The 13,544-nt window shown below is 44.5% G+C and overlaps 2 protein-coding genes across 2 annotated transcripts in view; both read right to left on the bottom strand.

Annotated features, from left to right (window-relative positions):
- Positions 1–462: 462 nt before the first annotated feature.
- LOC112487924 (amine sulfotransferase-like) lies at positions 463–7,305 on the bottom strand. The gene is made up of 8 exons (XM_025061493.1): positions 5,225–7,305; positions 2,826–2,957; positions 2,329–2,495; positions 1,973–2,181; positions 1,767–1,893; positions 1,350–1,444; positions 807–981; positions 463–685 (listed from the first exon to the last, which is right to left on the bottom strand). Coding segments are annotated over exons 2-8 (885 nt in total). The 5' UTR covers positions 2,828–2,957; positions 5,225–7,305; the 3' UTR covers positions 463–575.
- A 315-nt stretch (positions 7,306–7,620) lies between these two features.
- Positions 7,621–13,544, bottom strand: part of ago3a (argonaute RISC catalytic component 3a) — a 14,218-nt gene continuing 8,294 nt past the window's right edge. Inside the window, exons 11-19 of the mRNA XM_008322948.3 lie at positions 13,328–13,461; positions 12,885–13,069; positions 12,477–12,636; positions 11,933–12,023; positions 11,374–11,568; positions 10,946–11,080; positions 10,653–10,754; positions 10,338–10,537; positions 7,621–10,138 (exon numbers count right to left, since the gene is read on the bottom strand). Coding sequence (XP_008321170.1) covers positions 10,030–10,138; positions 10,338–10,537; positions 10,653–10,754; positions 10,946–11,080; positions 11,374–11,568; positions 11,933–12,023; positions 12,477–12,636; positions 12,885–13,069; positions 13,328–13,461 — 1,311 coding nt within the window. The 3' untranslated portion in view covers positions 7,621–10,029. The remainder of the gene's footprint in view (positions 10,139–10,337; positions 10,538–10,652; positions 10,755–10,945; positions 11,081–11,373; positions 11,569–11,932; positions 12,024–12,476; positions 12,637–12,884; positions 13,070–13,327; positions 13,462–13,544) is intronic.

Raw genomic sequence — 13,544 nt, forward strand, 5'->3', positions numbered from 1 at the left:
CAGCAGGACCTCGTCTGTCGAATATTTCTTACGACATTATACATCCAGAGGAACAGGTTCTATAGGCAGATACTCCCTCCATTTACAGCAGACACTAAACTGGTTATTTCAGTTTGAAATCTATTCCCCCCCGGGTCTGTTTTTAGCTGCTGTTGGACTTTGAATATGGGTCAGAGCCAGTCACAGCTGTAGGGTTTGGATGATTTATATTAACCCCTCACACTCACACAAACACAACAAAGAACGGTCAACATTATAATGATGATACAGATGACGTCAGCAGACTGAGTCATGTTTTTATACCACACCACACGTCTGTGAGCCGGACTTATCAGCAACAGAACCAGGAACTATAACACAGGACCAGGAACTATAACACAGAACCAGGAACTGGACCAGTAGGAAGAGAATTCCTCAGTTTTGACGGCAGCAGATTCATGTGTATGAAATCTTCAGAGGCAGTTTTTAAGATGTGAGGGAAAAAACCTTTATTCATTTTAATTGATTTATTGATTGATTCGATTGATTGATCAGACTGATTGATCAGACTGGTTGATTGATCAGACTGGTTGATTCTACTCCCAGCTGCAGCTTAGAGAGACGTCTCTCATCTTCTCCTTGAAAACCTGATCGAAGCGTTCATTCTGAGCGACTGTGAAGTGATTCTTCCAGTCGCCTGCTACACCTGTACGGACACAGACACGCACGACTGGGTCAAAGGTCATGAACTTTCACCTTGGCTGTTGACCAAACATATCAGAAAATGGTACGGAAACAAACGGGTGTGAAACCTGTGAGGAACAAACCTTTGCGCATGGTGTTCTTGGAGTAGCGTTCCTTCTCCACCAGATCCTTGTAGTTGGCCTTAGGGTTGACCTTCATGTTGTTGAAGGTGGAGGTCTCCACCACTCTGTCCATCTGCTCCTCTGTTAAAGACTGTCCCAGGAACAGACACAGTTTCTCCACCTCTCCTCTCAGGTCCTGGCGATCACGACACAAACAGTCAATGTTCTCATCGATATAAAAAACAAACACTGTTGTGTTTGTTTTTCCAGAACTGTTTCATTAGTGCAGGTTTGTTTTCCTTCTCGTTGGTCCCAAAAACTATTTTTTTATTCTTGGTGGAAAATAAAGACTGAATCGAATCTAAGGCACAGTATGGAGTATGGAAAGACATGTTAAGTGCGCCCCCTGCAGGACAAAGAGAGACATTACTTGATGTGTGCTCAGTCTGTAACATTTAGGAGATTAACAGAGAGAAAAATAGAAAATAAAATTGGCTTCAAAGATGCTCATGTTGACGGAATCAGTTAATCTCAGTCTGTTGAAAAAAAAAAGGAAATTCAAACCTTCAACATGTCTTCAAACTTCATGAAGTGGATCTGGAGTCGGTCGCGTTCTGCCTGATATCCTCTCACATGATCGAACCATGAGCCCATGTACACTGGGAAAAAGAATCACTTTGATGCCTTAAAGTGTCGTCAGATTAAAGGTTTGTTCTTCTCAAAACATCAGAGAAAGAAACGTTTTCTCTAGAAGTCAAGCTGCAGACAAAGGCTGGAGTTTCTTGTCTAGATAGCACCCTCTGGTGGACCTTAGTGATACAGTCATTCCGTCCTCTAGGAAGATGTGGATAATAGAGAGAACCAGGAGAGATCATATCTGAAGAACTTGACTGAGTAAACATGTCGTGTGAAGGAAGTGACGAACATTTGGTTTTTTGTCTCTGTCTGTTCTTCGTTAACGACGTTGGTTTTTGAACTTACCATCACCGTTCAGAAAGTCCTGGAAGAAATCCTCAAAACTCTTTGGTGATTCCAGAAAGACCCAGGCCTCGGAGAAGTGATACAGGGAGACCAGGACGTCTCTGGGGTTCCTCCAAACATACACGACCTGAGAGGAAAAACCTGCGTGTTTAACACCTTCGTTTTTTTCCTGATGTCTTTGGACTAAAGTAAAAATGTCCACGCACCTTCAGATTCTTGTTTTTCACATCACGCGGCAACATGTCCACCGGAAGGTGGGAGCCAAAGTACCGAGGATCAGGACGATCTCGGAAGGGCTCATCAAAAAGCCTGTCTTCCACCCAAGGAACACGGTTCCTGTTGATCAGATCTTCTGCCTGTTCAGGGTGAACAATGTCCATGATCTGGACCAGGATCTGCTGCATCCACACCGAACCTGCGGAGCTCAGAAGGCAGGGAGTAAAGACACAGAACCATCAGAACCATCTGGACCTTCATGAAACCAGGTGGACCAGCGACTGTCTGTCAGTAAAAACACATTTTTAACTTCATGTCCCAGAGACAAACAATGGAGCCACAATACCTGATTTTGGATACGTGACCAGGAAGACGTCAGTTGGACGCAGTTCCAGGTCCAGGAGAGCATCCAGGTCCTTGGGTCTCATTGGGTCCTTAAACAGAAAGTTTGTCTTCTTGTACCTGTACAGGGCAGAGTTCACCACGTCCAGAGAACTGTCAGAATCCATGGTCCTGGAATCAAAGTGAATATTGTTGGGAACAGGGTTTCTACCACAGAACAATTGAACTAGAGCTGAAGTGATCTTCCCCTTCCTGCAGATCCCAGCAGCAAGTGTAGATGAGAATCCAGTCGAACGAGTCGGTGCTTTAAAATATGTAAAAACCCCGTCCCTGTCCAATAACAGGCGTCAGAACACGTTGATACGTGTAATAAAATATGTAAAACCCCCCCGTCCCTGTCCAATAACAGGCGTCAGAAGTGACATGTGACTTGACTGGAATGATGGCAGTGATAACGCCCAAGGGTTCACTCTGAACTGCTGGATTTCATCTCGTTCTTACATTTATATGACGCAGCGTTGTGTCGTGTTTTTCTTCTTTCTTCCTTCAGTGGCGTCCTGTATGAACAGATCCACATCCTCAGAACTGGAGTTGTTCCATCCATGATCTGAACTCACAACAGTTCGGCCACAGCTACGACACAATGGACATCGAAAAGTGTCAATAATAACATCCTAAAGTTACAACATGATTAAAAAGACAAGTTCACATTTAACAAAACTTCTTATTAGCTGAACACATTTTTTCCCCCTCCACTCTGTTAAAGATGAGTTCAAGTACAGTGGAACCTCGTCCGTCGAACGACTCCTTTTTGTTGTCTGTTTTTGCTGGTATTTCTTGTGCTGTGTTATTTCTTTTCTTTTTTTATTCCATAAATTCCGGTGGCTAGTGAAATTGGAAAGGTGTAAAGTAAAATAGTGAGAGCAACAGTAGAAGTGAAGAAAGATTATACAAACATGAGAATGGTGCTCATGTTTCAGATCCGGCTTTACATTACGGTTTAGCATAGTCGTCAATTTGTACCATCCCTAAGAACAAGGAGGCTATAAAAGAAGCTAAGCTCAAAGGAGTGACTGTGATCACCAGGCAAAGATCTCAGACATTAGAAGAAGTGGAAAAGTGGCTACTGATTTGGGTCAACGTAACTCTGGACTGGCTAGAAGGTCTTGCTTGGTGCCAACTCTGGTTAAAGAAGAGAAACCATGTCGTTGGCATTCGTTTTATTCTCACAACCAAATGTGTGGGGACGGTGCCTTACTCAGAGCACCTCAGTGGTAACTTGGCAGCTGGTGGACTCGAACCTGAATCCTTCTGGACCCAAGTTCGCTTTCCACCAAGCCACCACTGCCCCAAAACGAGTGGTTTAGAACCATGAGTATAAACAACTGGAAGCAGCGCCACCAAGAGAACGAGGATGACAGTTGACCACTGATATAAAGGCAACATTTTAAAAAAAGATATTGATTTTTTTTTTCATTTTTCTTCTGTTATTTGTCGATGCTCAGCATCTACAGCTGTAGGACAGGGACGTCCCGCTGGCCTCGCCCTCTACTTCACTGCTGTGGAGCTCTCTGAGAAGCAGTGTAACAAATACAGACGGAGGTCGTTCTTTAAGTGTGAAACTATATGGCGCAATTAATCCCCCCCCTCCGGGGGGCTTGAATGATAACAAGCCTCCAGTGGTTTGTATCGTGGTGGATGGAGTGGAAGTCAGTTGGGTTTAAATGAAGTCAATGTTTTTTTTAATGGAAGTCAATGGGGTTTATCCAGTTTGACGCAGAGACTCCAGATGCTCAAGGACGCCTGCAATAAATACACCTTTAAATATTTTGCATATGTTTTTATATATTTATACATATATATGTATATATATTCAAGAACAACACATTTAAATATGACAGTACAACAACTGTTGGGCTCAAAAAAGAAAGATAAATGTTTAGACAAAAAACACAAAGAATATTCATATATATTATTTAACATATATATGCACTTATGTTAGCTCTAAAACCGTTTGCTCGGAGAAGAACATTGTGATCAGCTGAATGTTGTACATCAGAATAAAAGCCATTTGTCTGCAGCATAAACAAGGTCAGTGCGGCACAGCGTTTTCTCCGCTTTTATTAACATTGTTATTCCCTCTGTCAACACCAGGACTGAAAAAAAACTGAAAACGCTTTTTTTTTTTTCTCCAGTCCACAAACCGACAGTTTGAGGGTCAGGGGTCGAGGAGGTCATCTGTTCACCTTGTTAAGGACACCACACACACTGAATGTGGATCGGTGGTGCAGTGGCCTTAGAACAGGTTTGAGACTCAAAGAAGCTGTTAACAGTACACAGAACTTTCTGGACCAAAACCAGAACTGAGCAGCAACATCATCATCATCATCATCATCATCATCATCAGCACCAAAGCATGAGGCACTTTCTAAAGGCATAGTTCAGGGTTTCTTTTCAATGTGGGGAACCCATCAGAGACACAAGGCCTGGTATGGAGAGTAAATATGGCAACAAAATATGATTTTTCTAAACAAAAGTCCATAGAGAAAAGCAGTGAGTTTAACTCCCAGACTCCACTGCTGCCCCCTGTGGACGAAGGATGTCAAACGGTGAAGTCACAAGATAATTCATCTTAGGAATGAAGGCAGCAGCGGACGACTGTTAGGACTCAGAAAAATGACTGAATTTCTCTTTGAGGTTTGGCATAGGAGAGCAAGTCATTTAAAACAGAATTTAAAATTTAAAATCCGTCTCCACCTGTTAATTCCCAGAAGTTTGTCACTTCCTCAAACAACCTGAACTAATCCTTTAATAACCAAACACACAGACACACACACACATAATCAACTGTATGTTTACACATAGAATTCATTTCATAGGAAGGTAACTGAAGTCTTTACCTTTTGCTCTCATTGACACACCTCTCAGTTTAACGTCACGCTCCAGAGGAAAAGGCACTGTCTGGGCTGTTTCTTTCTTCTGTCACTCTGCTGCAGAGGGAATCAAACCCACATTCATCTTTAGTGTAATTCTCAAAGTCAACTTGGCTTTTGAATTTAAAAAATAAATGCCAGTACTGTTACTACGGCGCAGAGCAGAAGGTCAAAGGTCATTTGGATCTCATCTTATTTCTGTCCGAAAAAGTTCAACAAGAGGCAGAAACCTCTCCGATTCCCCTCTGCGTGTGCTGCAGATATCTTCCCATTTGTTATGAGAACTAGCTGGAGCTGATGTACACAACATTAAACACACATGTAAACCTGTGTTCAGTTCAGTTGCATCAAAACAAACAAACAAACAAAAATCGACAAAATAATTTCAGGAGGGATTTAAGACCTAAAGCAAAAGTGACTTACTCTCTTGGGGACAAAAGTCTACAGAGAAATCAGAGAAAAAATGATTTTAGCGCACAAACCAAAAACAGACACAGAGGTTACTGATCAACTGCTGCCTCCTGTGGTCAGTTTGTGTCACTGTAGTAAAACTAAACTGAAATGATTTCAAACGCTGTAGATATTTTAGATGAAATTCAGTTTTTATTAACAGTGTGTTTCGTTTTTGACATGTCGCTTCTAGCAGCAGGGGGCGCTAACAGCTGGTCAGGTCGGTCAACGCGTGACCACTTTTCTTAAATCACGATGAATCACTTTTTTTCTCTCAAGTCTTTCTGTCTCGAATGCTGAACTGTTCAAACAACTAAGTGTAGAAAATCGTTTTCAACTTTTCTCCAAACATGACAGCAGGTGGCGTTAAAAGTCCACGTCTTGATGGATAACAGTATAACAGACCAAACATTAGTCACGAGCTTCCACAACCTGACACAGTTCGTACACAAACATCGCGTAAACAAGTCAACAGTCTATTGCAATAATAATTAATGTTGGTTATTACTGTTTTTCATAAACATACGATATATTTCTTATTTTTTAATAATATTATACTACATTTGTTTTCTGTTAGCAAAAATAAGTGGTGTGCATTACGTCATTTAAAATGTACAAATATACTTTCAATCTGGCTTTTTTAAGAAGGCTTTTAGACACAAGTGAAATCACCAAAAGGCGGCACTGTCTACGAAAGGCAGTTGTTTTTTGTTTTGTTTTTTACCAGAGAGTCGTCACGGAGAAGGAAAGGCGCTCTTCGTACCGTTCAGAGGTATGGATATCGTGGAGGTTTGATCAACACTGACATTCACTGATGGTATGATACTAGTTTTTCATCTACTCTTGCTTGTGACTTTCCCACCAGGGGGCAGACAAGTTACTCTAAAGGCTGTTCTTTTATATCAGGGATTCCCAGTCTGAAGACTAGTGTGCTGCGAGACAGCATCAGGTTAGCCATGGAAAATGATCCAATATCATTTTTTTTTAAGTCAGACAGATGAATACTCTTCCACTAGGTGGCAGCAGATGACTGAACTACTGAGTGAAATGAGAGCCTTTCAGAGCTTGTCAATAAGATCAGATCTTTCTGTGTGTCTTTCTTCAATTCCTGTGAGTATATCAGCATGGTGTTCCACTGAACTGATTCAGGCAGATTAAGTAAAGTGTGAGTAAATAGAAACCGCAAATTATCTGCGAATTATCTGGTTTCTGACATTTCTTTCGGTGGTGTGCTGTGGGATTTCTCTCAAGTAAAATATGTGCCATCCCTCAAAAAAGTTTTGGAAACTGTTTTACATTAAGGCTGGCATTTGTTCCAAATTATCTCGAGAGTAAAAGTCATGATTTGAGGACGCAAGGCAGCAAGATGCCGCAGACTTTCACCCCTAGCAGTGCGTATCCATCATTGGATACTGTTAAATGAGGAACTGGTACCAACTTGGTGCCGATTCCTCCCCGATACCCATCCCTGACGCTTACTGCAACAAGTGAGTAAAATAGCAGAAGTCCCGAGGTCACTGGAGCGTCATTCTGTCTGCCTGTCACAGGGTCGCCTCTTTAAATTGTTTCTTTTTTTTTTTTTTTTCCTAAACCCCTCCCACCCACTCCAGAATCAGAAAGTAGCACCACACTTGTGTTCAGGTCACCAACACTGGCTTCTTTTAGTGCACATTAAAGAAACGCCCCACCTCCGACCAGCCCACAGACACCTGGAGCAGCTTCAGTTCTGTTGGAGACCAGCGGAGGCAGAGCCCCGTCGCCAACAGTGGCCCTGCAGCTGGGCTCCACTCTCTGGGTCGGTACGGTTGTGTTAGCATGTCAGTTCCATGTCTTTATGATCCTGAATTTTGAGGTCAACTAGCACAAACAGTTCATTGAGGGAACCGACTTGTTAAAGGTGCAGTAAACAGAACTTTTTTTTTTTTTAGTGTTTTTGGTCATCTTTCTGGGATAAACTCAGAAGCTACGGGACTAAAGTGACATTCAGCGCGTTTCTAGAGTTTCCGCAGAGCAACTTCTTCTGCACAGCGTGCGGAACCTCAGACACCGGAGCCAACATTTCTTTCTGACCAGCACGACACCTGCACTCTAGGCCACAAGTTAGCAGTCCAATCACTCACACCACAGTTCTACAGAATCCTCCACACTGGTGCAAACAGTTTCAATTAAACTTGAGGAAAAGGACCAAACCAGGGTCTAAGGTTCAAGATCAGAGTGTTAGGAGGACGGTCCTCCAGGGCCCAGGCCTCAGGACAGCTGGATGGTTTAAGTAAGGACACACCTGGGTCCCATTACAACTAACCAACAACAGGTCAAACGTTGCACTACTCCTGTGCAGCCTAACCGTCTGGCTCCACCCACCCAAGGCCCTCTGGCACCATCTAGTGAATATGTAAAAAAAAAAGTGAGCAAGATCCACTCAAACACCACTGCAGAGACTCAAAGATGAAACAAGACAGATGTTCAGATGTTTGTTCAACGACTGGTGCGATGTGGCAGAGACGTCAGCAGACAGTAGTGAAAAGCCAAGTCCCTCCCTCCTGACTTTCAGGGCGAAGAGTCGTTTAGAGGCATCGGGTGAAAATCTCTTCTTTTTTTTTTTCTTTTTCTTTGAATGACTCCTCATCTTAAGGCTGAGCAACTTCCTCTCCTCAACGCGTCCACCTCACTTCCAGGCACTTAAACTGTTCGACTTCTGCTTCCGAACGCGTTCTAAACTTTTCTTTAAAATGAAGGAGGAACTAATCTTTAACTGACCATCAGCAACTCTGAGGTTTTGTGCTGCTGCAAACGTGAAAAAGTTCTGGTCCACAGTTCAGAGGCGCAAACCCAGACACGGGTTCCTCACAAACATCTGCTGCCTCACATATGCCAGAGATGAAAAAGAAAGGGGGCACTATTTCTCCGCAGTCCCTTTGTTTGACTGATTATTGCACCAGGAGAAAAAAAAAAACCTGACACAACTGCAACACAAACACTCATCTCCAGCTTAAGAAAAACCATGAGTGATAACAGCTACTGCAACTAAAAACATCAGATTAAATGTTTACATGAAGAGAGTTCACATGATGTCCATGATGGAAGATAAAAAACAACAGTGTTATACTTTTAAATAAAATCCATACATGGTTGTGGTGGTGTATACACGCATATATATGTATATATGCACATATATATATACATATGCACACACACACACATATATATATACACACATATGTTAAACACATGCTTAAAAAAGTAAAAAAAAAACTGACCCAATCACCTCCTCACCAGCAGGTGGCAGTGTGCCCAGAAAAAAAGCTTCTGTCTACATGCAAAGGTCCAGGTGGTACCTTCCCTATCCACAGTGAGTCGCTGTGTCTATTTATTGCGGCTTACACAAAGGCGAGCAAAGTTGTGGCGTTAGGTGCACACACCTTCAATGACCAGTAGGGGTTCTTTTTGTTCCACTGCTTTCTCCTTAACTAAATTTGTCTCATAAAATACCGGGACTGAAACATGCGACATCATCACCAGGTAAACACTTGACTTCACTCCAAAATCCAAAAGAATGACTTTAAATCCTAACATTAAAACCCTGTGTGCGTTCGCCTCAGCTGTGTTCTTTTCCTAACAGAGGGCGCTCCGGGGCAAAAGTACCAAAGTATTGTGTCATTCTGATTGACAGCTCAGTCCTGAGCAGACAAACAACTGCAGCTGAAGAGGTCTTGGCCTGTCCACAACCCTCAGTTTGTGGGCTACAACCCACATAATGTAGGATTAGTGAATTTCTTTAATCCGAGTTTGAAAACATCAAACATCGTATGACTTGGTGTCAGGGAGTATTAGCTGGAGCTAAACCTCAAACAAACGACAGAGGAAAAGAATAAATGATGACAACCGTGACTCTAAGGGAGTCCAGTGACATCAAACAACAGCTGACCCCCCCCCCCCCCCCCCCCCCCCCCCCGCATCGCCCTCAGAGAGGACGTCCCACTTCCTTCCCTTCCATCCTTGTCTTTCTTTTCTCTCAAACTTTATGAGATGTTTAAAAAGCAAACTGAAAAGTGCTGAACTGAGCTTCAGTGGGTGGTGAAGGAGCGGATTGAGCTCAAACAAGCCACTAGTGGGCAGCAAAGAGGAGAAATAAAATAAAAACCTGTATAAACCTGCCAACGTCCTGTCTCCTGGGGTTCTAAAGAAGCAGAATCCGTTTAAAGTGGTAAGATGCTCCTCCTCCATGACTCCTCCCCTCCGCACAGTGTCAGGTCCCAGTCAACAAGGTGTGTGTTTGTGTGTGTCTGTGTGAGCGCCGTGGTGACTGGCAGAGTGGGCGGAACTCATGCGAAGTACATGGTCCTCAGCGTGTCGTGGTGGATCTGAACAGCTTTGGCAAGAGCCTGAGGGTCACGACCGTTACTCTGACCAGACACATGACTCCCCTCAGCACTGTGAAGGAGAGAAAAGGAGGGGGGGCAAACAGGAGAGGAGGGGAGGAGAAACAACAAAAAACAAATAGGGGAGAGCAGAGACGAGGAGTACAGTTAGTGTGTAAAACCACCTTGAATAGTCCAGTTGCAATACAATACTCTTGGCCATGAGAGGGCGCTCATTGACAGGCTCAGTTCAGTGTGAAGTGTTGTGTCACCTGTCGTGCTCTTTGTCCACCAGGTGGTACCGAGCTCTGAAGGCCACCAGGTGAGCGTAGTAGGCCGGAGCGGGGATGGAGACGGAGCGGGTGCAGCGGACGTAGGTGTGGCACAGCTGGTAGGTGAGCAGCTGGAACTCATCTGCTGTGAAACAGTTGTCATCCCATAGAACGTGGTAGTGGGAGGGGCGACTGGTGCCCTTTAAAAAAACAAAATACAACGGAACAAAAAGTAAAAAAAAGGCTAATGACGTCAGGGAATGTGAGGGAGTGGGAGGAGACGAGAGGAGCAGACAGTCAAGAAGGAGCGCTCACCTGGATTCCAGCATGACTGCAGAGGTAAAAGTCAAACTCGTACGGATGAGTGATGTCCGTGTCCACGGTGGTTCCTGCAGGAATGTTTCCACTTCGTCCCACCTGGTTGTGATGACGAAAACAATCACAGCAACAACTCTTGTTAGTGACTGTTTCCTTTTCATTTACCAGTGTTTTTAAGGACTTCATTAGAATTCAGACTCCTGAATGAAACACACACACACACACACACAAAGGTAGATGGGAAATGTCCAGCCGGGCGTCTGTAGGAAGAACAGGAGGAGCGCTCTCACCCTCTCGTTGCGGTCAGCACAGAACAGTCGGGTGTGGTGTCGTTTCTGGACCACGATGTAGGTGATGCCCGGCTGGTACTCCTTCTCCAGACTGATGCAGGCCTCGCGCACGGCCAGCAGCTCGTAGTACAGCACCTGAGCCGACACATTCTGTGAGTCAAAGTTTTCTGGACTCAGTCTGGCTGGGGTTCAGCTGCTTTGAGCCAAGTGTACTGGGAACATGCATGTATTTATTGTTTTTTTTTTTTTTCATTTATATCATATTTTTATATCTGGCTTCTTTTCTGTTGGGTATGTCTCTGTAGGTCCTCAGTCGTCCAGGTCATCTTATCCAAAAATAGTTACACTGAGGGCAACATTTACTGGTGTGTTGTTTGTCCCTCATCAAACCTGTGGGTTCTGTGAAGTTAAACACACTCGGCACTGACCTGTCTGAACTGTCCTTCTGAGACGCCGTCTCTGTAGAAGATGATCCTGGTGGGTTTGTAACGTGTCGACTTATAGAACTGGATCAGCAGCTCCCGCACCATAGAGGCTAAGTCCTGGATCACTTCCTGTCTGGGTCTCTGGACCCGCACCGTGGCACAGTACCTGCTGGGGTGAGCGTCCATGCTGCCCACCACCTGCAACAGGATGACAAGTGTTTAAAAACATGGTTCCACTGCAGATAATACGGGTACTGATGTAGTAGGAAGTAAAACCATGTGTTTCTTTTCAGTAGGAAAATAGTTCCAGAAAATCACCAACTGTTTGGTTTCTCTGTCAAGATTTAGTTGAGAAAAACTGTGTCAGGAATGAAGTTATTGGTACCCACAGTTAGGTGGTTCAGGACAGACACTGTGGTCATTTTTAAATGGTTCCTGGAACTAAGGATTTCTGGTACTTTTTTTGGGGGAACCATAGTTTCTGAAACAGAACTGTGTAGCTGGGATAGAAGAGAGCAGAGGGAGATGATCTGAGATGATCTGAGATGGAAGACCAACTCACAGCAGCGATGGAAGGCTTCTTCCCATCTCCTGCAGGGGGGTGTGTAACATCTGCTCCCAGGAAAATCACCGGCTGCTGAAACACCGACGGTCTGACGATCCAGAAAACAGCACGCGGGAAAACACAGAAAACCAGAAAATGTTTTACAGACAGGAAGCTGCTGCATCTACAAGAAAACAACTTTACATGTAACAAAAGTAAAGCTGCTGTGGTCATTGTTGCCAGTAGGTGTCAGCAGTGAGACCAGATTTGTCTGATCCACAATAAGTTACACTATAGTTTACAGTACTTCACAGGTCACAGCTGCACTCAAAGGTCACAGTTCAAGGTTTGACGGGTCAATGGCTTCGGTTCACATGTCACATTCACAGGTCATAGGTCAAAGGTTACAGTTTCCAGTCATTGGTCACACTGCCAACACTTATCTAACTCAGAGGTTGTTCTTCTCTATCGTTGCAAAACTAGCTTCACATATTTCCAGTATGAGAGCACCCCCCTGTGGCTGAGAGGTGAACTGCAGACACCAGTTGTCACTGTCACTGACCGTTGGTGAGGAACCAGGATGTTGTTGATTCCTCCCAGCTTCACGTTGATCTTCAGGCAGAGGTTGGAGAGGGTCTGAGGAGACGTCTTCACCACGTTCTTCACCTGAACACACTGTGTGGCCATGCCCAGGAGTGTGTCGCCCACACGCTTCACCTCCGCTGGAAAACACCACAACTGTTTTTATTGAGTGAGTTTAGATTTGGAGCTGACCTCCATCTTCTCTCCACCCAGACTCAGTGATTGTAAGTAATTGTGTGGATTTCTGACCAACATAAACAATAACTCTCTCATGATGTGACCAAACACCTGCACAGGTCATACAGTACTACTGTGTGTACCCTGGTGTGTACCCTGGTGTGTACCCTGGTGTGTACCCTGGTGTGAACGGAGGAGTGTCTTTTCTTACCGTAGACTGGAGTTTTCCCCGGCAGGATGACGATGATGAGCTGTAGCCCGGCGTACGTGTTCTTCAGGTGTCGGAACATGGGCTCCACACTGTCTGCTCCCTGGGCGTATTTACAGAAACATGGCTGACCCTGGATGGGCATCCCAGCATCCTTAGAGATCTTCCTCAGCTGGTCTGTGAACCCTCTACAACAGGAGGAGGGAGGAGTCAGGAGGACGGAGCAGAGCACTCCCTCACACACAACACAAGTGTGTGAAGGTGAATGTTTACACACAGAGTCAGCAGAGGTTAAACTAAAACTAGACTGAACTTGATCTACAGAAATGAAAGCGAGTCAGACACAGTCAGAAATTGTTTGGTGTCAGAAACAACGGGTCGTCAGAGACAGTCGGAAGACAGACAGAGTGGGACATCAGAGACTGCGGGATGTCACGGACACTTACTTGAGGATTTCTTCTCGACACTGCCTCTGTGTGGCGAAACAAGCGATGGCCCACATCTTGATCTCCACTCCGGTGTGGAACTGCTTTCCTCTCATGTCCCACACACCATGACTGGGCGTGGCTACGGTGCGATTCTGTAATGACATCATAGTGTCAGTGCAGAGTCTGAAAAGGCACATGATGTTCAATGGCTCTTACATGTGGACAGACAGACACA

The sequence above is a fragment of the Cynoglossus semilaevis genome, chromosome 13 (genome assembly GCF_000523025.1).
Source record: "Cynoglossus semilaevis isolate Cse_v1.0 chromosome 13, Cse_v1.0, whole genome shotgun sequence".
Lineage (NCBI taxonomy): Eukaryota > Metazoa > Chordata > Actinopteri > Pleuronectiformes > Cynoglossidae > Cynoglossus > Cynoglossus semilaevis.

Coding starts and splice junctions, on each gene's coding strand:
- LOC112487924 (XM_025061493.1), bottom strand. Junction 1,894..1,972: donor TGAAAAACAAGAATCTGAAG/GTGCGTGGACAT, acceptor TTTTCCTCTCAG/GTCGTGTATGTTTGGAGGAA. Junction 686..806: donor CAAGAACACCATGCGCAAAG/GTTTGTTCCTCA, acceptor GTGTCCGTACAG/GTGTAGCAGGCGACTGGAAG.